This window comes from Corvus brachyrhynchos, unplaced genomic scaffold (assembly GCF_000691975.1).
Source record: "Corvus brachyrhynchos isolate BGI_N302 unplaced genomic scaffold, ASM69197v1 scaffold262, whole genome shotgun sequence".
In the NCBI taxonomy this organism is placed as follows: domain Eukaryota; kingdom Metazoa; phylum Chordata; class Aves; order Passeriformes; family Corvidae; genus Corvus; species Corvus brachyrhynchos.
The window spans coordinates 1,577,911-1,602,939 of record NW_008236626.1 but is presented as its reverse complement, the minus strand read 5'-3'; the positions used below and the strand labels follow the sequence as shown (position 1 = coordinate 1,602,939).

Genomic DNA, 25,029 nt, shown 5'->3' with positions numbered 1-25,029 from the left:
ACTGATGAAAAACCTCCTTTTGAAAAGTTAGCCATGATGTTTTGGAATAAATAGTTACAAGATTTAATCAAAGAAAAAATAAGCATTCAGGAACAGTGGTGTATCCCCTCTAGCTCACATCTTGCATCCCCACAGGTAATCCTCTCTACAAAGCTGGCACGTGACATCAGAGGTATTGTATTTCTAACTGGCCTTTTACATTTGTATGAATCACAAAAAGATTAATATACTTAAATCTCACAACTCAGTACATCATGTTGAGTAACAATCTGATGACAGATTTATGTTACATATTCACAACTGACTTGTGTAAAGAAGAGATGGCCACATCTAGACAGTAGCAAAAGCTACGAGATACAGTAAGAATTTAGAGCCTAATCAGACTTCTGAAAATAAAAGTGTTTTTAAAATATCAGTAGGTGTTTTGTTCGGAAGAATTTCAGTATACCAAGTAAAACATGGAACTTAATGAGTTTCCATTATTTCAATTTATCTGTAAGCATTCCAAGCCTGATAATATTTCAAGGTTCACAGCATTCTGGTTTATGATAAAATTAAATCATACGAAATCTACAAGCACAGAAAATAGTCACAAGCTTTGTGAATGGATTTGAATGGGAGCAATTTTTAGAAATTAAGCTTCTTCTGTGCTGCTTGGAGATGTACTAAAAATGACAAAATAGATTTATTGATACAAAAAAAAGGCGAGAGGTATGGTCTGTTTGGTTGGTTGGGGGTTTTTTTAAGTTGAAATTGTGATAGCACCTCAATATTTGAAAAAAAAAAATCATCTTTTGGAGTTGAACTACTCTTTCATAACACTTGAGCTGTATCAGGAAAAAAGCTTTAACAGTACTTTCAATAAATTGAGAGGTCTAAGCATCATGAGTTCCCTCTAAAATTGCTCGGCATAAATGGGTAAAGTCTCATACCAAGTAATGTCTTGCTTTATGCTGGTATCCTGAAAATATGAAACCATATCAGAGCACAAATTTCTCATGAAATATAGATTCTTGTTACTTCCTCTCAAGATGAGCACCTAGCAGGTTATTGATCTGCTTCTGAAGGACACAGTGTTTATTATGTAGGAAACCACTGCTGGGCACAAGTGTGAGAAATTAATGATGGCTTTGTAAGTGTCCACACTGTGGTGCTGAACCAGTGGGGCAACTGTCAATCTATATGATAATGCATCCCAAAACTTCATAAAATCAGTGATGTGAAGAAGCATTGATTTTTGAGCTAACCAGGATTTGTGAGAGAGTAAGGCTAAAAAGTTTACTGAAGTTAACACCTCTGTGTATACAACAGTTGCTTCATGCTCACATGATGTTTTTTTAAATCAACCAAACCTTCTAAATCAACACAGAAACCCTTCTCACAGAAACCCAAAATTAATTCCACATCCTGGTTTGTTACTTGCTTGCTGTTTGATCGTGTTTTTCTTTCTCCTAATAACACCATTGTTAGAAATATGCAAAATGGATTCACTGCACTGTATTTTCAATTACATAATAATTCACTTCTTATAGGGGAGGTCAATGAGAAACAAGTGAACAGACTCATTCTTTTACCAGTCTGTGACAGTGTGTATAGAAGTAGGTTCTGAGACTATGTTTTCTTAGACAAAAGGTGTGACACACTGCTGCTACTGAAATGGAGACAACCACCTTCAGAGAAGTGAATTCCTGCTACAGCATTGAAGCCCAATCATTCCATAACGGCAGAATTCTATTAGTCAGGTTTTTTATTTGAAATTATGCTCAGAAGCCTTAACAAAACTGTACTAAAATCAATACAAGTTGTCATATTTGCTGTGAAAGTTATTACTAAAAGGAAAAATCAAGTAACCAGTCACTGATTCTTTTTAAAATATGGACTTCCTTGTACAAACCATTATTAGTAAATGCACATTCCCTCCTTGGTTTTGATGAAGAAATGTATCCTGCTATGCCTATGGAGAGGATATATTACTTGAAGATTCAATTTAAATCAACAACAAAAAAGACTGGTGTTACAAACAAAATAATTGCACTTTGCTGTTCTTTCTATCTATATAAACTGTAATTTGGTTTTGCCCTGTTTGCTTTGACAAGCAGTTGCTTGTGTTTCCAGAGCCTGGCACACCCGCTTTGCTGAAACCAAGACAACTGCCAGTAAGTACAGGAGGAGCCCAAAATAAACACCTACAAAAATCCTCTTCTGAGTGGCACCCAACATGTATCAAACAGAATATTATCACAATATGCTTAGCAGAGAGCTGATGTCACAGGCTGGTATCAGCTGCTGGAACAGTTGCTCTGAGGGCATGATCTTAGGGAGGGTTCCTCTTCACCTCCTCAGGATGAGAAGATCCAAACCCCCTAGTTTCTATTTTAACTAAACTGAGTTTGCACTTTCATCACCCTATAGGATAGAGGACAAATTCCTGCAAATCCTTTTCTACTGTTTTCCCTCTTGAGTTCAATTTAAACCTATGTGAGCGCAGAAAATTCCCCAGGTAAGAACTTTAAGGTGATCTATATGAAGAACTTGACTCTGTTTATGTGCACCTGAGAGGACAGTGCTGAACACAGGAAACTCAGACTCTACCACTGCCAAGCTGTGCTAAGGTCACACTTGATTGGTGCTGTGCCCAAAGTCTCATTCCTGTGACCTTAATAAACTGCACTAAACACAAGTGTTGTGCCTCAGTCCGATGCATAGATTTGCTTTCTAAAAGCCCCCCAATACCAGTAATAAAAGACCAAAACAATTGTTTTTACAACTCCAGAACCATGGAAAAAAATACATAAAATTAAATCTGATTTTTACGAATTAGCATCAGTGTTACAGCTACCAGCACATTCTGCATTATTAATATTACTTCAAGCTGTGTAGAAAAATCACATATAAAAACTATTTCTCTTTGGAAATTTCTTTCTGCTTCTCATCATTAATTTAATTTAAGATACTCGGAGTACAAACTTCTGTGACAGATTATGGCATGAAAAGTAAATTGTAAGATCAAACATAATACCTATAATATGATGCACATATAATAGTTTCCTGATAGTGATGCTAAAAAAACCCAAAACACGTTAAAAACCAGCTTTAGTCAAACTGAGAAAGTGCAAACTTCACCTTTAAAAGAAGACTCATGTGTTTTTAAGTACGCTCACATTCTCACACTTGTAGGTTAGGAATGTACAGAAGGAAAAGGCCTACCATTCTCCTCGTCTGACTTATTCTCGTTGTCGGAGTCGGTAAGCGTGAGAGCCGAGTTCTCACGGCTTGACAGGCCGGAACTTCTCCTGGATTTGATCCCTCTGCCCCACAGCCTGATGGCGTGCTCCGGAGACATCCCTCCCTCGGTGTCCGAGTCGGCGTCAGAGCCCGTGCTCAAGGAATAGCCTTGGTGGAGAATTCCTATGTCTGAGCAGTAGCCGCTTCGGTGGGGAGAGGGCTCACAGATCCCTAGTTCTGCGAGGGTGAAGTTTGTTCCCAGCAGGACACACACCAAAAAAAAAAAAAAAAAAATTTAAGTAATTTAAAAGCTAGGAGATTTATTTTCAGCTTGAAAATACCAGACCTTTTAAATTTTGCTCAGTTCTGCTGTATACCAATGAATTACTTACAGAGATCTCTGGTGCACTGGTCTAGCAAGACTTAACCTTAAAAATATTGAATGTATCTAAAATGGATGAAATATACAAAACAAAGGTAGGAAAGGTCTCTAAAATTTAGGTTACTATTTTCACCCCAAATAATTAATCACTTAGGTGTGTGATTAATATCAACCTCATGACAAGTGCTAATGGCATGACCTGCTTTAGTGTGTATCTAACCTTGTATTTGTAGGACAGACCATGAGCTTTGAAGTTGTGCATTCGATTACTCAAAAAGAGAAATTATTTTAATGAAGCTCATTTTCACATACACATCTCTTTCACAGAGATAGAGCAAGAATGCAAATCCATCAGTGAAGTAACATGAAACTTTGTCACCAATTTTATATTTACATTTGGTGCAATTGGTAATTTAATATCTGCTAAAGAAACCAAGACAGACCTTACATTGTAACTGTTTTCTACCTTTATTCCCGTATTCCAGAAGAAAGAACGCATCAAGACCAAAATCAGGAGGTCATTTGGTTTAAAGGCAAACTTTCTGAGACAATGTCAAAACACATGACCTTTAGCAGTTAATAACGACTCAGTGGAAAAAATCTTATACATTTTTAAAGCACACAGAGTCCCCCAAGGTTCTCAGAAAGTCCAGAGTTGCTGCCTGATTTCTGCTTATGTACTTGTTTCCTATAGTAACAGGGCAGTAAAAAAATAAAGGGAAATATTCACTGCTCTCTAAGTCTTTCAAAGATTTCATAAAGCAAAGTAATTTGAGCTTCATTACATTGGGCTAAAAACAAAAACCAGACTGAAGTTGCTGGCAATATAACTGCCAATTATTTAATTAATTTCTTAATTCACAGGGAAACCAGATCTGGGGTCTGTGTTTCTAAAACAGTAGTCTTACTTCATCCAAAATCAGTTTATATTTTCTCTTCTTCCTTTATATATTTCTCAGAATGAAGCTCTACAATGGAAGTTCATACACTAAATAAAACACACAAATAAGTGTCTTCTATTAATAAAGAAGGTAACTAGATTTTTTTTTTTTTTTAAAATTAGAACTTCTTTCACAGATTAGCCAGGAAAGCTCACAGACTTTTAAATCGATCTGGTTCACGTTCCTGTATCAGCTCTCTCCACTCTCATCTCTAACAGCCAAAGCACTTTTTGGATAAGGGGTGTATGCACACATGTACAAAGTAAAACTGGGCCCCACTTAAAATTTATTCCTAGAGCTCATCAGTTAAAGGAAGGGGATGGATTTCTTCTGGAAGCCTGACTTACATCCTCAGCCAGCAATGACCAGGCTTGGGTGTGGCTCTGTCACCCTGAGGTCAGCAAACAGGCCAGCAGCAAGACAGTGGCCACAGCCCAAGGTGAAGAACTATCACCAGACAATGCTTCTCAAGAAATGAAGCATTTAGTGGCAAGAGGTAAAAAGAATATAAAAAGGCTGACATTAAAAAAGCCAACTCGCTTCCATCAACACCAAATTAACCCGAACCCTTCTAGTTAGGAGCATATTTTACCTGCCTTCTAATGTTTAGCATAGCAATCAGAAATTTAGGGGTTTAGTCAAAATCAGGGAACTCAACAGTCCTAAAAACGAGCTTCTGAAGTGCATTTCAGTCTAGAGATTTTTTGCTTTTCTTTTTGTAATAAGTAAAGAGCTCTAGCATGACAGATAAAGCTACTTTTAAGGAAAATGTAAACTTTAATAATGTGCAATTTTAGTAGAAGACATTTAACAAAAACAGTTTGATTGATTAGAATTTTGCTTCAGACATGTTAGCAAATTAACCTTAGACTTATTAATAAAAAGGTCAAAATCAAACCAAAATAAATATAAAAAATGGACTGAACTGAAGCTTAGTAGCCCCCTGACCCCCAGGTAGAGTACATGTTGACTTCAGCTACATGTTAAAATTGCTAAACTCATTGTGAAAATGAAGTTTTTCAAATTTTCTTGTTTGCTGGTGGCATGTCTACAAACACACACAAATTATGACTATATTAGCTTAATCAAGCTGTTATACATACGCAGTAAGACATTTTGATGATATTCTGTGGATTTTAACAGCCCATACAAGCCCAAATGATTTCACTTTGATTAGCATCCTGTTCTTACTTTATTTGTCTGAGGAAAATGGTAAAGGCACTGAAATACAGTATTCACAAAACTCATTCACCCATTTGAGTTTTATTATTTGGGAACTTGGCATTTTTCAGTAACTGACCAAATTTAAAAAAATTGAGAAGTGGATCATATCAAGAGCACAAATGGAATCAGCTCCTGAACCTCTGGGAAAGGATTTTCTACGCTGCTTCTCAGAAATCCCTTTATAGTCTTATGACCTGATGGTAGACATGAAATATTCTAGAAATTTCCCTGTCTAGTAAAGACATGTTCTTCTCTAGTAGATTTTAAATTAGTTTAATATACTAACTTTTGGCATTTGCTTCTGCAAAATATTATTTGAGACTGTTCTGTAAGGCAGCATATAGCAGCAGAATAACTTGTCCTTGGATAGGTTTTCAGATATGTATTTTACATCCAAATATATAGAAATGTATCTCTATATTTATAATTCCTGATACCTTCAAAACCCTTAATTTACTGTCAAATCTGAGGAAAGGAAGATGGAAATACTACAGTTATATTCTCTAGACCTTTTCTTGATCTGGACCATGTTCTCCTACATGCCTTGTTTTCCTAAAAGGAAGCAGCCCACATGTCCTGAACAATGAACTGCTTCAACTAACATATTCCTCTCTCATTTACTCAGCCAGTATTGCCCATTAACGTATTAATGGCATCAGTAGACCATCCCTGTACAGTCACACAGAGGATAAATAAAATCTGCATGCACAGAATCAGAGAATATGCTGAATTGGAAGGGACCCACACAGATCATAGATTCCAACTCCTGGCCCTGCACAGGACATTCCAACCACCACACCTTGTGCCTGAGAATATTGTCCAAACACCTCTTGAACTCTGTCAGGTTGGTGCTGTGGCCACTTCCTTGAGGAGCCTGGTCCTGTGCCCAACCATGCTCTGGGTAAAGAATCTTTTCCTGATATCCAACCTAAACCTCCCCTGACACAAGTTCAGGCCATTCCCACGGGTCCTGTCACTGGTCACCAGAGAGAAGAGATCAGTGTTTGCCCCTCCTCTTCCCCTCACAAGAAAGCTGTATCCTGCTGTGTTCTGAGTGAGGTCTCTCCTCATTGTCCTCTTCTCCAGCTGTACAGACCAAGTGCCCTCAGTGGCTCCTCACACAGCTTAGCTTCCCCTCAAAGCCCTTCCCCATCCTGGCTGCCCTCCTTTGGGCACCCTACTAGCACTTTGAAGATGAAGTCTCACAAAAGATGAAAAAATACCTCAGTCATTTCATATCCACTCAGCCTGCCAGAATACTCCATGTGGAATCCTGGTGACAAAGTTCAGCAAGAACAACACAGCCCTCCTTGCCCAGTGCCAGTACAAACTATAGCACTTACGGAGTGAGGAAACGCAGGCACAGCCTGGCCTGGGGTTAAGGTTTAGTGTCTCCTTCAAGGAGAACCATCCTTATAGCTCTAAGTGATATTGGGAGCTCAGGCACAGCAAGACCTCATAGGGGACAAGTGAAGGCAGAGGGGCAGCAGTCCCACTGTTTGCCATGCCCTGGCCAGTCAGACTGCTCTGCTGTGTGTCCACAGAGAGAACACTGGGCCACGAGCCAAACTGCACTGCCAGCACGAGCAGACAGGCAAGGGTGGCTTCTTGCAGTGTGAGACAGTGCCCTCTACACCTGGGGCTTGCATGGAGCTGAGAGGAACTGAACTGCACTTCCCTGAGATGTCACTTGCAAAGCAGGGCTGAAATGTGCAGGCAGAATCCATTCTTGCACACTGAAAACTTTCTTTCAGACTCTTGTAGCATCTACTACCTTGCCGGTGACACTAAGTGAAAGGAGATAAATAACATCAGATCCTTATTGATGGAAAAGAAAGAAACTTCTTTCTCTTAAAGAACACAGAACCAAAAATAGAAAGTCACAAGGTTTCTCCTTTTTCATGTGAAACAGAACTTAGTGGTCTCCATCCCCAGTCCCTTCATCCCCACCTGCAGAAACCACTAGATGATTTTCATTAAAGAAAGGCAGTTAAAACCAGCTGCTCCCTTAAGGTGAACATAATCTCTCATACAAAAATAGATCAGCAGTATTCTAGTTTAGAAGTGTAATATAATGTTATGTACTTGATCATCATTGCCCATAATCTACACGCTGTGAATAGTCTCTCAATAGAATAGATGTTTTCCTTTAAATGAGGACATTACTTCTATTATCTCCTCAGTGCACTTCCTTGTACAGAAATTTACTGTTTCAGTTATTTAGGATATAAACACCTATTAAATGTGTTGAATTCAATGATGTACTACTGTACTCATTATCCCTGCTAAGCCTAGAAAGCCTCACCATTTAAGCAAAGGTTACTTTCACCTAACCCCTAGGCAGAGGTCTCATTTGGGTCATTACAAACTGCATGAATTGCCTTTCTGAAGATTAATCTAATCCAGCTGTGATTGCTACAAGATGCCTCAGAAGAAGATTTTTGAAACCAGTAATGCACAGATAAGATAAATTTGCCTTCAACACAACATCAAGTTCAAGACTGGGCTAAGTCTAAAATCAAAAGGATAAATATCACTCACAGTCTTTGCTACTACAATCAATTACAGAAAGTAAGAATAACAAAAATATATCTATTTAAGATATCCCATCCTTTTTCAAGTTTTTGTTATGTTCAGAGCTATAATGATTTTGCTGGCAGGAGTATCACAATTTAGGTCCAATCTCTGGAAGAGGTCTAAAAAAGAAGAGGTCTAAAAGAAGAGGTCTCTGGAAGAGGTTTAAAAACCTCTGATGCAGACTTTATTTTGCTCAATTCTTTAGAAATTCAGTCTGCCTTGGTCCCTTCTGCAGCGAACTGACTAGAGCAGCAAACAGAAATGTTTGTGCACATTGCAACACGTGGTTTGAATGTAAAGTTCATTTCCTAGCTTCTCCCATCAATGACAGAAGCGTTCTTTAATAGTCCTTTATAATCTGCCTTGCTTCTTTCTGACTCTGAGATGCCCACGCTTTTGGCTTTTGTTGATCTTCTTCACTGCAGCTGGTATGGGACTGAGGTTTCAGCTACTGCTGAGTGTTCTTACACAGAGTCAGGGCCTTTTCCACTCTATCCCACCCACAGTACTTCTGGCATCACCTTAGGGTGATGAACTTGATTTTGATGATATGCTGGCTTAGGGAAAGTATGCATTTATTGCTTTCTCCTCAAGTGCTGATGTTGATTAAAGACAAAATCAGATTTGAGAGGACAAGAGGATGGAGCTAGGTGGGAAACAAGGCTATTATCTACCCCACACAGTCCACATTGAAATGCAACTCTTCAGGCTAACAATTTAGTTTCCTAGCCAATCTTTCCAACTTTTCCAAGCTCTGAGGAATGGTAAAGGAAGTACTGTTTCATTTATTATAAAGGGATGTGCTATTCCTACTGACTGTCCATTCTCAAACCTGTAGGAGACAGATGTACGCAATTCTGTAAGCAATTGCTCTGCTCTCCTCTGTGCTTTGTCTCTCCGTGCTCTCCCTGGACACACTTCTTCTCCTCCTCCTCACTGATTAAGTGCCAGCAGAAAGAAAATTCCAGGCTGAGCCTCCCCTATTGTTCCCTGTCAGGCAGCAGAACACTGGGAAAGCCCTGCTCAGAGCTGACCCTCAGGCCAGCAGCAGGCAGCAGCTCCTGGGCACACCTGAGAGCTTCCAGCACTCCTGCACTCAGACCCCAGGAATTCTATTGTATTTCAGCAGAGATGCACAGACAGATAGAGGGGAAAGACTCCCAGACGTGGAATCTCCGATTCAAAGCATGGAGATACTTTGGTTTAACCAACACAACAGTCACTGAAGGCAACGTGAGGGATTTTCTCCAGCACTCATCTTAGAACAGGTCAGAGACTCCCTGTCCAGTCTCCAAACAAACCCAAACAACCCCAAGACACTGAAATTCAGTTCCTGTGACTTTTTCCTTTACAAGCAGCAGAGAAAGAACAGAATGCGAAGCCTCATGGCAAGTAATTAAGTTCTTGTAAATTCCCCATCTCCAGTCCAAATGCCATCAAAGTAATAGTGGGTTTTGGAGGTGGTGTTTGGGTTTTTTTGTTTGTTTGGAGTTTTATAATAGAATCTTATGAAAAAGGGCTAGAGCCCCAAAATGGATCATACTATGGAATAATTTTGTTAAATGCCTGTTCCCTTTTAAGAGATAGTGAATTTCTAAATAAAATCCATCCCAGAAACACATGAAGAGATTAGGAATTTTTGTGTACTTAAAGTGATAGCTAGCATAAAGAACACAGAAAGAATGATTTTCAATTTGCTTTTTTATGTTAACTAACCTGCTCAACACCTGATACTATCTCCTGTCACACAAGCACAGTATTTTCCTATGAAGGAATAACAACTGCAGCTCCATGGAAAATGCAAACTTTGAAGAGTAGTAAGTTTTAAAGACAATATAAGGAAAGTATGAAGTGCAATCCCAATAGAGAAGAGCTACCAATTAGTATCTGTATTGACTACCCATGTTTGCAATGCACACTTAGGCTCATTTGGCACAAAGCAGTATAATAATTACACCATGGTCCCACAAAACTCAAAGTCACAAGTTTTCACCGCTAAAAAAAGGTCATTTTCATTCTAGTCTAGCTCAAAAGATTTAGGTCTCCTGTAGTTAAAGTTTTTACAGTTATGTCAGAAAAGGACAGTGAGCTCTCCTTGGTTTCCAGTTGACTATATATATACACACACATATAAAGTACTTTTTTGATAAAATCACTGTATGGCTGTTTATCTTCACTGATACACTAAACTGAGTTCAATTATTAAGAAAAAGCTCTACAAAAATCTGTAGTAAACAACCAGGGGATAAATGAGCTGTTGATACTTTGCTGAATTAATGAAAAGCCTTTTTCTTATTTTTATACCCTTAAATCAAGATTTAAAAGGTGACAAAAAATAAACTGCTGTTCATGATTTGATAAATTAACTGTGCTCTCAAGAAACAGTGGAAGCCACAGGTAATAAGCTTTCATACTTCCATAACTGTTTAATTGGGAACTCTCAAAAAACCTGAATCAGCTGTCAACACAGACAAAATCTTAATTGTTTCTCTATACCTTGCTTCACAAGCTAGGAACACGGATACTCTATATTTTATGAAGGTCCCCAGGCACATATAAAGATTTCTGAGCACTAGCAGCTGTCAGCTCTTTAGTCACAAGGTGCTTCTTCACTGTAAATACCATGTCACTTAGAAATAATGGTAATGTAAATCGTAACCTGTACAGTAGAATAAAAAGTTTAAACCATTATTTGGCTGAGAACATGTGTTTATATTCTGAACGCTGTTGCTCCTAACAGTTTTAGAAATGACAGAGATGCCAGCCTTTAACTCTGCATTTCTAATCCTACTAGGAGCACCATCAGTAGACCAATATGAATTACTTTGACGACTGAGAAAAGAATACACCTAAAATTAAGAGCTTCCCAAAAAAATCAAACATTTTAAACTGAGAACCACATGAACTGAAAAAGCATATTCAAAAAATCCACATAAACTTCATGCCAAACTTAGAGAATAATGAAATTAGAATCATTTGAGCACTATAATTTCAGAGTAAAAGGTAAATATCTTACAATCAGGTATCAAGAGAAACAGATGAAGCTCTTTGAGAACTTTACCTACTAACAACCACATTTTCTTTTATTTACCACTTGCCTTCATTATACAAGAAGATCAGGAAACATCTGTATTTATTTGACTGAATTATAAACTGCTTTCAGCTTTTCATTTTTAATCCTAGCTAAATAATTAATTATTTTCATTGGCCAGTCAGTTGTGGTATTATGAATGCATCAGTTGGCACCGATCTAGATCACTCTCAGTCCTGAACTTTGCTACAGATGAAATACACACCCTTAATACAGGATTTCTTTCATTCTACCAATGACTATTGTTTGCACACTGCACAAAGAAATGCAGTGAATTGCCTTGCTGCACATCCAGCAGCTGCAGGGCTACGGCAACAGCACTGCACACCCACCAGCTCCATTGCTGGAACTCACCGGTCTGGCCAGGCATCTGAGGAACTGTGGAAGGAAGAAATATGACCTGGTCCCATGGACCTCTTTTCCTTCCCTACCTTGTGGTGTTTTCCACACACTCACAACATGCTGCTATTCTGATTTTCTTTTCCTGGTCCCTGTGTACCCAAGTTCAACACCATGATTTCAGCCTGTTGCACTCGGCAGCGGTGCTGGCAGGCACGGGCTGTTCCAAGGTTCTTTTCCCACCTCAGCACCACAGCTCCCCTTGGTTACTGCAAACTGTTTCTGTATTTCATCTACACTTCTCTCCGTTCCAGTGGTCTAGAATTTCAGTACAAGTGTTTTAACTTAGACTACTTTTCCCTTCATCAATGATCAGAGAAGATTTGTGTTATGTTGTAAATAGGTTATAGATTCTGTTTATTCAAATATTTTGCTGTCTGAAACTACATCTTTGTTTTATAAAACTCCATTGGAATAATAGGGCCAGTTGCTGCACTTCTGTTGTCCCTTCCCTTCCACTTTTGTCTAAGATTTGAAGGACTGCCAGCACTGACTTTATTGGTTAATAATAGAGGGACATGCAAGTGTGCCAAAGAGCAAGTCAAGCTCCTACCATCACTTTGCATTGAGCTTAACAGGTGGCAGCGTGCAATTCTCTGAAGAGGAACTATCAAGATATCTCAATTAGAACAACAATTTTGTCAAATAATCTTGTATGTATGGGAAAACGTTGACCCTGATTTTCACAAACTGACTTTAAAAAGAATGATTTTCCCCCACTAGATCAAATATTCTACACAAGAACCAGCTGTAATTAAAAAAACACCGTACTTGTCTGTCACTTAGTTCTGCATTAAAAAAATTTCAGCCTAACCCCAAAATCTTTGTGAGGCATTATTTTAAAAAGATAATCCAGCAAATACTACAAAACCAGACCAAAATTCAGTTGGTTTGAAACAGAGTTACAGGGTAGGCCGTGTTATCTGACTATTTTTGACACACACGTCATCTCAATTGCTAAGTGCCTTTACTTGCTTCATAAGTGCCTTGCAGATCAGGTGAAATGATAAATTCACATCTCACTGATAAAGGTCAAGTATGCCTAGGTATCATACGATTACATTATTTTTTATTTATCATCATCATCATTATTATTTTTGAGTCTGCAGACTCCAATTAAAGAACTCTTCGGATTTAACAAGAGAGAGATTAGATTGGATTATTCATTAATCCTCCCACTAGCTCACACTTTTTAGCCTACCAACATTTTGCAAAGAAGCATTTTAGGCTAGTTCATGCAATTCCCTTTTGGTAATATGGGACTCACAGGCAGTTCTGAACCTAAAATCAGGGTTTCTTTGAAAGGCAGTATGGAGTCTGTAAGGACAGCACTGGAGAATACGGATGGGAAAAACCCGCTCCTCTCTGCTGCTTACAGGATGCCTTGGATGAGGGTTTGTCCATTCTGCTCCCAGACTCTCTACCCATGATGTGAATACTGACAGCAGCACTGTCTGGTACTGTTGGACATCTCCTGCCTGTGGCCTTGCAGTCACTGTCTTATCGGAAAAAAATGTGTTCTTAATTACCGGTGTGATAGGGCACATGAGCTAAGCTGGCCGGTGGCTTCAGGTGGCTTAAGCCACCATGACAGGCTCTGGATACTCACAGATTTATCCATCACTTTCAGACTGATGAACTCTGATTCGGCTAAGCATATTAAAGCTTGCCAACACCTCTATTTGAATTTCAGATTTGTGGCTCTCAAAGGCATTTGCTTGTTCTATTTTCTTTTTTGTTATCTCTTTAAAGACTTCAGAACAGAGAACAGGGATACATGTCACAAAACTACCCTTGGATTGAAGTTCTTCTACAACTTACTTTTGTTATGGGAACTGAACACAGAATAAGTTTTATAGGGCTTTGGTGTCTTTTTTTGCATAGTTTTTTTTTGTTTGTTCGTTCATTTTAAACTGGGAATTTGGTGAACAATGTGCATGGAAATAAAATCAAGGAGAGAGCCATTTCATCGTTGAACAGGAAAGCCTGAGGAAAGAACCCTCAATCCAGAAAAGTGAACAATCCAAAAGTTTCCAAGGATTTCTGACCTGGAAAGTCAAAGCAGAAATCTATAGTTAAAATAATCACAAGTGTACAGTTGAGAGTTGAGTTGAGCTGTGGTGTCTAAGTCATTTTAGGGATAACTTTAAGAAGTCCAAAGCAGGAACCCACAAATCAAGCCATTCAAAGTCAAGTATGTTCTCTGTAGGTGGAAAAGATACTTCTTTTGTTTAAAGCATTTTTGGTAAAAATCAAGCACCAAACTAATGATATTCCTGTTGACCCTTCTTAATATTACTTATATGTATGAAGATGTTTGAAAATGAGTTTGGAAGTGAAGTGCTTTCCAAATTAAATGCACAGACAGCATGGACCACAAGCCCTGAGGAAGTGCTCACCCAGGTAAACACTGCCCTGCCCACATGCACATCAGAACTGCTGGGGGGGTTTGCAGGCTGGGGCTGCAGTGTCTGTGCCTCCCCCTCACAGGGTTCCCTGGACCAGTCACATCCAGCCAGATTTAGTACAATCTGACTTGAGTGCACTGGTAGCAGAAAATCTGTGAATAGGAAACTGGAACAAGCACCAGGAGGCATTATGGTCTCTTCTAACGAACCCACTGTAGCTATAGGAAAATGAGAAAAACACTGCCATTTTGTGTCCATTTTACCTAAAATTATGGGGTTTAATTTTTGACCTATTTAACAATACTTGCCTCTTCAGAGTCCCACTGCAGGCACAGCACACAGCAAATGGGTAATACTGCTCAAAATTTGATTCCATTGCATACTAATACCACTGCTTTGGGGTTTTTTTTGTTTTTTTTAATCAGCTTTTAACATTCCTGTTATCAGGAAATGCCCTTTTTAGAGGGGAAAAAGAAACCTACACCAGCCTTCTTTTATGAATGCCTCAAGCCTTCAAAATTAGCAGTGAGAATCCTGTGGATACCGTATACGCCTGTCTTAAGAGCAGATGTGGCACTGTATAGTTTTGGTATTAAGTACTGTCAAGGTTCCTTTCAAGCAAAGAACTATTTATCTACTTAACACAGAACGTAACCAACTTTTGTAAGTTTCATATATTACATTTATTTCAAAATGCCTGGCATTATTAATCCTTTTTATATTGTTAATATAAAGATTCTGCTTCAAAACCCCAGAAAGTTTATTTTTTTCCTCTCTTTTTTGCATTGCATGCACTGATGAACTAGCCTGCTCAGCAAGCATTTAACAGATTAGACACTTGAACATGGTTTCAGGCAATGCTCTCTCATGTTTCTGCGTATTGCCTGATAAACACTTCAAAGTAAACCGCTCATAAATATGAAATGAAAAGCCAAGAAGTCGTTATGCACAGCTTTGAGATACAAATCTCTTTATTCCCCTCTGAAGTGGAATTTGATTGACATAATGAGTCATAGATCCTGTCCAGGGACACACTGCCTTATCCCCTTTTCCTCAGGAGACGGGGAGTCTTTAACGAAATCCACTTCAGAACTTTCTGACAGACAGCTACAGGAAAGTTGAACGCTACACAAATGTAATATTTTATATTAATACCTACCTTAACAACTGTGACACATGTCAAAGATTGACTCCAAAGCCATGAACAGGCCCCAGCATCTAACCCTGTTAAAGGAGGTCAAACCCGAGATGTCCATTTTAGTTCATTAGCATGGACACAGTAACACAGGACCACAAAGGAGAGCTCCCAGAGCCACAAGAGCTTGTGCTGAGCTGGGCACTGTCCTGTGCCCATCCCCAGGCCCCCTCTGTGAGCCTGAGCAGCAGCAGCTCCATCCCCAGCCAGCCAGGAACAGCTGTTTCCTGGTGGAGCTTCACGAGGAACAAGGGTGAGCCCTTGTGGCTTGGGCTACTCCAGCTCGGAGCCTGGCACCTTCCCTTCCCTCAGGTATTGGCACAAGGAGCTCCAGCAGAACTGCCCCTCCTGCACGGGTGGCACAGAGCCCCTACTCCAGCTCGGAGCCTGGCACCTTCCCTTCCTTCAGGTATTGGCACAAGGAGCTCCAGCAGAACTCCTGCACGGGTGGCACAGAGCCTCTCCTGCCCAGCTCTGCCCTCTGGACACGCCACGCCTTGGGGCCAGAGGGGGCTGCCAAGGATGCTCCCACCGCAAGGAATTCCACATTGCTATGACCCTCATTAGTAGGCAGATTTATCAGGTACAGACCCCCACAGTCATTTCCTACAGTTCATAGGTCCGTGCTGTGAAGGAAATTAAGACTTTCATGTGAGAAGGAGCAGTTAAAACCATCTAGCCTGAAAAACCTCTGAAATGCTAATTTGGATATTGCTGTTAATAAATGATACCCACATGAAAACGACAAAAACTATGTAATTGTTGGTCATTGCTATTCCACAAAATGTCTATTCCAATAAAAGTCGAGCTTTAAGCCCACTACAGTGAAACTGCTGATCAGTAGTGCCATACACAAAACTACGGTGCAATAAATTGCTACCCTACAATGTTACATTCACAACGTTATATTCACAACCTGCATTTGTAGTATTTGTGGAGGTTTTTAGAAGGAAAATATCTGCCTGAATTAAGATGCAACTTCTGGCACTTTATTTGCTAGCCATGCTGTATGCATTAAATTATACATCGTTACTGGCTTTTGTTAGTCTCTACTCCCTATGAAATAATCATACATAAAGTATACAAGATCCACCACTCACAACTTGGCTTTTTTCTGTTAGTGGAAGTGCTATTATTAGTGTTCTACATGAGCCATTCACATGATTTATACAATAATACATACATCATTAAGATGTAAAAGGCAACAGTAAAAAATTAGTTTAATTTGTGGTGTTCAAAATGCACTCTTTTTTTTTATTATTTTGCCAATAAAAATAAAAGGCTAATATCTATAAAAAGCACAGAGTAAAACAATGAAATGGAGAGAAGACTAAATATTAAAAGAGCTGAATTCATATTACATGTAAATAATGAAACATTAAAGTCTAATTTTGCAGTAAAAGACTGAAAGGGAGATTTAGAAGCTTAGGATGATGAAAAAGCCACAATGTGGTATTGCCCTCCATCTACAAAGAACATCGCTGCCTCTTCTCAATCCTCAGTCACTGAGATCACTCAGACATTATTTTTCCCTCTGAAATGTTTCTCATTAAAAACTTTTACTGTTGTTACTTATTGTTTGCAAATTGCAAACACGTTCTGACCCTGCTACATGGTGAGCGCTCTTCTCAGACATCTTAATGCACTGCACTGGCTTCTCTAATCACTGATAAGCAATGAAGATTTACATCAAAATACAAAAACATGAATTGCAACAAATGTAGAGCAAAATGGGCAAGTGCTTGAAAAAGCCGAAAACGAAATCAAAGCTTATGACTATTAACAGGCATTCTCCCATTTTACAATTTTTGATTATGGACTGCCCTATGTAAATTACAAATTTTTGCCCTAATTACAACTGTTTGTAACTATTTTGAATATTTGTGAAGAATCATTAACATACGCAGAACTAACTATGTACCTTGGCACATATCTGAAGTAACTGTTGCACCCAAGTATTAATTTTCACACATGTATTATTCCAGTGTAGTGTTGATGGATTGCCAAATAAAAGGCAAATAAGACATCTAAAATATTCTGAATTACTCAGTCTTCACAAGACCTTCTGCAGCCCTCACAATTCCTACACAATTAATATTACACATATGTGCAAAGTTACTTACTTCAAAAATGAACTAGGGCCTAAAATAAAGACTTTTTTTGATGATAACTATCTTAAAATAAAACATGTTTCTATAAACTAATGTTATTTTACGAGATTACACCACAGTTACTGAGCTTTCATTACAAGATGTGAAATGTTTGGATAGGGCTTCAAGCAGCATTAGGTATTCTGATGAGGTGAACAAGCACAGCTGCCAGTCACACCCTTGACTCTGTCAGTCACTTCAGCACACGGAAACCAAGTTGTCTCTGGGATAAGAGCTCCTCAGAGATCTGCAATTGCTGCTTGACCTGCAGCTGAAAGGCAAGTATTTTGCTCACTAGATCTATTAGCCCTTTGACTTCATTCATTCACTGGCTAATATAAATGCATTGCTAAAGTGAGGGATTAATTCGATTTCTTTGGCGAGAGTGCTAAATTCTTGAAGCCTCTAGAATGACTGTTCATGAAGGTTCCAAAACATAACTGGTTATCTATCAATTGTAGTTAGAAATCTGGCAAGAGCGACTAAGTTGCTGTTTCTTTTTCCCTCTTCAACCTCTCTCCAAGAATAACCTTTTCTTGCTGCACCATAGTTTCATGTAACATAGACACTTAAACAATCATCATCTCTATCCATTTTTTTTCAGTCATCGTTGTGCTGGAAGCCTGTTCAACAAATCAACATCTTTCCACTTCTTTTCTGTGCTTCCCAGGTTTGACACCAACACAACAGCTGAAACAACAGCTTACTGTTCCCCTGAAGGAACAAGACTTCTGTCATAGGTTAGCAAGCATAGTCTCAGAAGTGATGTTCTCGCAAAGGAGTGCTTACAGCTTTCCCCATGACCTGATAGAACCTATCAGCTGGCCAGTTTGAATATGGACAATTCTTTAAGCCACTTAAAGTTGTGACTGCCTCTGTGATCCACACTTAAGAATAGACAAACTCGCCCCCAAGCTCTCTCTTGTTTCCGGCGCTGGGACAGGTGGCTGCGGGCCTCGTGTGGGGACCAGCGGGCCCGCCCGTGCGGGGGCGGGGGGGGGCCGGGCCACGGCAATCCTGGAGCTGATGGGCCCTGTTCCACCCACGGAACCCCCCCCAGCAGGGCTGTGGGCAGCTGGAGTGCCTCCCCTCCCCCTCCAGTGCTGCCAAGATTTCAGCAAAGCGGCACCGCTGTCCGGCAGAGGTCAGGTGACCAACAGCGATAAGCGACATTCCAGCTGCAAGGCCGAGGTGAGATTAACCCTTTTAGTGCTGTGAAGAGCTGAAAACCTGAGGGAAGAAAAAGAGGAGATGCTTAAAGCTGAAATTCTGCTGTGAAGCTATGATATATCAGAGAACCCATTGTAATTTCATGAAGGCATGGGGGGTGGAGCATTCAACTTGTGAGCAAAAGCGCCTGATGAGGACTTTTGCTCCAAATGGGAAAGGAGAAAACCTCAGTTCCTAGAGATGCTCCCAGAGATAGTCCTAACGATGAAGATGATGAAGACCCTTTGCTCCCAGGGAAGGAGAAGGGCCTCTGTTTTTGTTTCTGAACGGCTCAACCTTAAAATTGTACCCCAAAAAACTTCAAGAGTGGACCCTCGAAAGCAGTTGCGGGAAAAGCTGCAAGTCGGGGGAAAGGACTCACACGCAGGCAGAGAGACTCCTCTTCCTAAATGAAAACAAAGTTATTTGGAAGTGGGCGGCTGTCTCGTTGTGATAATGTTTTCATAGCACGAGCAAGAAGAGACTTCTCTTTCTAAATGGACTGAACAAGGTTATTATGGAAGTGGTAACAGACTGAACATCTTAAGGGTTGTCTTTCTACATTGTCAGTGGGAGAAGGGAGGAAGGTGGAGGGAGGAGGAGAGTTCTGAAGGTGTGGTATAATTTTTTTTTTTCTTCCTCTTTTAGGTCTGTTAATAAACTTCTTTATATTCTTTCAAGTTTGGTGCCTGCTTTGCATTTCTGCTAATTCTTATCTCACAGAAGATAAACAGTAATGAGTATTTTGGACCAAACCACTACACAAAATTGGTGTTTCCGCCCGGTTACAAACCGAACCCGCTACAACTTCCCTTAAACACTGCAGGAGTTAGACAACCTCAAAGAGAGGAAGAAACCCCAGAACACTTTTGCACACACTGATGAATGCAAGTTCTTCCCTCCACTGCTGGACGGAAACAGCAAATATTTTAGATTTTCTAAGATGTCAGTGCGTAACAAGGAGTCTGGAAAGCATTCTGACAAAAACAATGGGAATCTGACCTGACAGTCCATTGCTTTTACATGAAAAACACCATCTTTTTTTCTTCTGTATTTCAGATCTAATATATCTTGGCATCTTCTGATCCAAGTATGGCACTGTGATGAAAACACTGTACAAAGCAAGTGTCCAAACTAGAACAGGAAGTTCCCTTCCAATCATGTTGACAATTTTCTTCATTTGTAACCAGATAGAGAATATATATAGTCAGTTTTGTAAATTAGGGTTGTGTTAATCAAACAATTACCCCATAGCTGGACATAATGGGGTAAACAAACCCAAATTTTGGGAACATCTATAGCGGCTTCCTTCCCTGCTTAAGTCTCATTCTAAGAAAAGAAGGAATACTCTTACAAGTATTATAATCAATTCTAGATTTGCATGCTGGAACAGTTTTAAGTGTTTATCGGATAGTTCACTCATCTCAGTTCCCTTAAGCTTCACCGGTTTTCCAAAAACCAAAAATATACACAAAAAATGCCACTAAACCCCACAGAGCTCTGCAAAATATGCAAAGGGGAACATTTCACTTTTGAAGGTGCTGGTAATGCTGATGTCCATTTTCAGTTGCAGCTTAGTCCTGAGAAATGAGCAAGAGTATTTTCAATTCATGCATATGTTTATATTTACAAAAAAATTCTTCCCATTTATGCCAATTGCTAAAAATTATTATCTTAGCTAAAAATTTCTGATAAAAAGTCAAGCATTCAACAGTGTTGTAAGTCCAAGCTTATTTGAAAGCTGGCAACCAAATGGAAGGATATGTTTGTGAAGTCAAACAAACAAAAAAAAAAAGTAGAATACAGATAACTGTACACATTTCTTTGATTGCCATTTTCAACAGTGACATACACATTTTAGCCCCTCAGCTCAGGAAACAATTAGTTTTGGACACAAGAAGCTTCTTTGGAGGAGCTGCACTGCACAGCTGAGCAATGGCCAACAACAGCCTGAGCTCCACATCACTCGAAGGCTGCCTTCTGACAGCCTGCATTTCAGTGATGGAAAGCATGATCCTTCCTACAAGGTATGCACTGCACTATGCATTTAGTCCTTGGAGAGCTTTCAGAATGAAAAGACCATAATTATTACTACCATCATTATTATTAATGAAAAATACACATGTAAAATTAGGTTTCGAACACAGTGTTTTATAGCCCCTATTTGTCTCTGTGGACACACACCATAATGGCTTTAACAGACCTTTAACACTCACTGACTAATTAATCTTTACACTCAGGACCCAGCACTGAGTTTTATTCAGTAAGGAGCAGAAAATAGCATCTGTGGATTGGGCTTGCAAGGTCCACTGCATGAATAAATTGACAGGCTACAGGAAGAGCTGGCATTAAACAGCTCCTCTCCTCCCCTCAGTACTCCTGTAAGAGCCTTCACCAGCCACTGAAGCTTCTCTTCACAAACTCCTCACATACAATTCATTTTTATTTCCTGAAGTGACTCTTTTCAACCTTACAGGGACTCAGTCTTCCAAATACATTGACACTGATAGAAAAAAATATTACAGGGACTAGATATCACTTTAAAATAGAACTGCATTTCCGACACAATCAAAGTATGCACCAGCAAATTCTGCTTGACTATGGAGAGCACAAACGAACCATACAAATTAATAGACCTCAGCAATTTGTCAGAAAAACCTTTAGGCTTCCATTTCCAACTCAGACATGTTCTAAATATGAAAAAGCACGGGGAAAATATTCTGCAAAAAGAAAGCACAAAGAGAAAATACACTACGCAATTTCTTAATCGAATAAATTCAATCTTTTCTCCTCTTAAAAGAATTTTAAAGGTGTTGTAAAAGAATAAGCATATAGGGGTGAATTTCCTTCATCTCATGTGCATGATACAGTTATAGTCAATATAGCCTACCCAGAGTCCTGCCTTACTTGAGTTGTAAAGCCAGGCAGGCAGAACACCATCTTCAGTTACAAAAATAGAGTATTATGTGTTTACTAGTCAAGATTCAGTGGTAGAGATTTCATCAAGATGAAATTACCAAGTATTCTGATTTTTTTCCTACTATAGGTAAACCCTGGTAACACTACGAAATCCCAGATCATATCTGTTTCATTCCATGAAGCTAACTTCAAGAACAGCTTACTCAATTTCTTCTATAGGTAAAATTACATTAGGAAACAAGCCTTGTGAGCTGCAGCACAGAGAGCAGCAATAATAGTACAGCACTCATTTTGAGAGTCAAAAATAACCTCCCTAGGCTGTTGCTTTAGCAAGGAAAGTCACAGATCAGTTAGAGTGTATTTCTTACAACAAAGCATTTATTTCTCTGTATGCCTGTAGAGATAATACTTGTCAGATTAGCTCTTTTTCTTTGGAATTCCTAACCACTGGTTTAGTGAGTCTATGTTTCCCAGCAGAGGGCTATTAATTAAAGTCCAGTAGGACTCAAATCTGAGCTTATTAACGGTTGGATGGACCCAAGTAAAAACACATCTGCTCCCACACCTCAGTCTCCTCTCCTTACTCCCCTTGTTTTTTCTCACTTGTTGAAGCACATTTTCAGTTTCTCACCATAAATTCCACAAAATCCTCCCTATCAGTGAGCCATATTCTACTCTCAAGCCACCTCTAAGTGATTTCTCAAGCCTAAAAAAAGGACAGGGAGGTGAATCAACTAGGAAACAAAATCCTCATCTGCCAGCATTTGATCAGTTACAGCTTATGGTTTTATCTCCCCAAACATTTTCCCATTACAAAAAAAAAATGAAGGCTTGTAATGCTCTATGTATCAGTACATGTGAAAAAAAAGACTTCAGAATTTAATAGGATTTTATAGGGACTCAGCTTTGTGAATTACACCCATATAAAAAAAAAATCTAAAGTAATTTCTATTTGATTTGAATCCATTTACGTATGACAATATCTGCTATAACCTGACAGGAACAGTCCAGTTGAAATTGCAACGACATGAAACCAGGAGTTGGCTCCCTTCCCATTTAACCTGCAATCCTTTCAAGTGGGGGAGGAAACTTACCAAGCACTGTGCAAACCTTCCCTCCTGCTTTAGAATTAAAAGAAGCCCTGGTATGAAAAAATATCCATTAGATTAATTTTTACTCAGATTAACCATTACTCAAAGGTCACATTTCAGCTAAATTCCGAACATCCATTTTAAAGGCAGCATGGTGCAGAAACAGTCACTTTGTGAACAGCTACATCACATTCACCTGGACTGAAACGGCCCTTGCCCTGTGCATCAAAAAACTGTAAACACAAGGAAAACACAATTCCAGCAGAAGAAACGCTGGAAAAAAAAGCAGCTACATAATTCCAGTCTCTTGGTCCAGTTCAGCAGAAACATAAAAAATGAGCCACAACATACCACTTATATGATACCACATATCATGAAGGGGATGGTTCAAGACAGAAAAGAGAGGGAGGTCAGTATTAAACTATAAAGTTGACTTCTGCACCCTCCTACGACAGCCTGACCTTCTCTGGGACAAAGTTTCCTGGCTAGGGAAGAGCAAGCTAATGGCTGCTGTGAACCTACAACTGTTTTACACACAAGTCCTAACTTATGTAGGACTGGATCAGATGTGCTTTGACTCCTTCTTCTTCATGTACAGGAATTGAAAAGAGGCAGTGACCCTTGGACCTGAATTTGTTAATGGCACCTCCAAACTGAGAGTAACAAGCTTTTTTTTTTCAGGCTAAAAGAGAAATTAATGGTAAATTACAATATAATGGGCATGACAAAGAACTCTGACTTAGATTTCAGTTTTGTAATATATGTTCTGAATAAAAAAAAAAAATCATCATCAAAAGTCACATAAAATGTGTCAGAACATATCCCCTTCATAGAGCAGTGCCATTAAAGTGATTACTTATTGGACATTTAGTTACTCAGAACGTATTTCATTATTATTTGCAAGCACCCAAACAAATATTTGGCCCCCACCCTGTGACACCAGACCAGTTCTGTAGCCAAACAGTCGCAGCCACAACTGTTACAGGGGAATGGGAGCCTGACTTCTGTTGGGACGTGTGCATGGAATTGCTGCCTTGGAACGTTTGACAACCAGGATCTTTATAAACTTGATTATCTGTATGAATGTATCTGGGCTAGAGTTTAAGTGCACAAACCCCAAAAAGTTAAAAAGTAAAGATTAAACTACTAAGTATACCTATACAAACACTGATTTTTAGAAATGTAATAGCTTTACTTTGATGTAATGACTACCAAAAATGAACTAATGAAACTGAAGTAAGGTCACCAAAATAGTGAATAAGAGTGTCCACAAAGTGAATTAATGCAGTTTAACTACTATTTTAAACTCCTATGATTTTTTTTTTTTCTCCTCACTGTCTTCATTTAGATACACCTATACTTTAATTTTCTTGGTGGCACTGATAATTACAAGCACTGTCTCCATGTAAAATGTTTCAACTTCTATGAACGTTTTTTTAAATTAATTGGATTACGTATGAATGGGGTGTTTTTGTTTAACCATGAACATTTCAAATTACCTGGATTTTAAAATACTTCTTGCATGCATTTTTTCTAAAGTTCCATGAATTCTAAAGACTTTATCAAATGCTGAAAAGTTACCTGAGGATAACTCATATTTTCTTGCTTTCTCAATATAAATGGATGGACAAGGAAACTCCTCCCCACAGACAGATCAGACTGGCCACCACACATATAATCCATACATGCATATTTAGCCCATATTTTAGCTATGTCATGCTTTGTGAATATACTGAAGTACCACACAGAGAAGAGATTCCTACCATTACCCTCCATGTAACAGACCAGAAGAGAGAAGGATTATTGACCAAAGAAGGACAAAAACAAACTCAAACTTCATGTTTTAAATCAAGGTTGGCTCCATAAGCTTCTAAAAGGAATGTTTCTTTTTGACAGGGAGATGTACCCTGAATTTCAGAAAACCAGAAAATCATCTTGTTTCAGGTTTTTTTTTTTTTACAGTGTTTAGAAGGATAGTATAATCTGAATAAGCCCATCTAGAAGACTCAGCTACTTCATTTTTTTGCTGAACACTACAAAAGTTGCTCATTGAACTGCAAATTATACTGGTACAAGCAATCTAAATTGCTATCAATAACAGTATTAGAAAGAATCAAGTGACCACAACAGCACACTCCAAACATATTTTTTCTTGTGCACTTCAACCATGAAGGAACTCATTGACTATTATGACAAAAATTCCTCTGAGACAGACCAA

General features: G+C 39.0%; 1 protein-coding gene across 1 annotated transcript in view; it reads right to left on the bottom strand.

Annotated features, from left to right (window-relative positions):
* Positions 1-25,029, bottom strand: part of TENM2 (teneurin transmembrane protein 2) — a 618,654-nt gene that overhangs the window by 443,895 nt on the left and 149,730 nt on the right. The window contains 1 exon segment of the mRNA XM_017726535.1: positions 3,208-3,483. Within this exon segment, the coding sequence (XP_017582024.1) occupies positions 3,208-3,483 (276 nt within the window).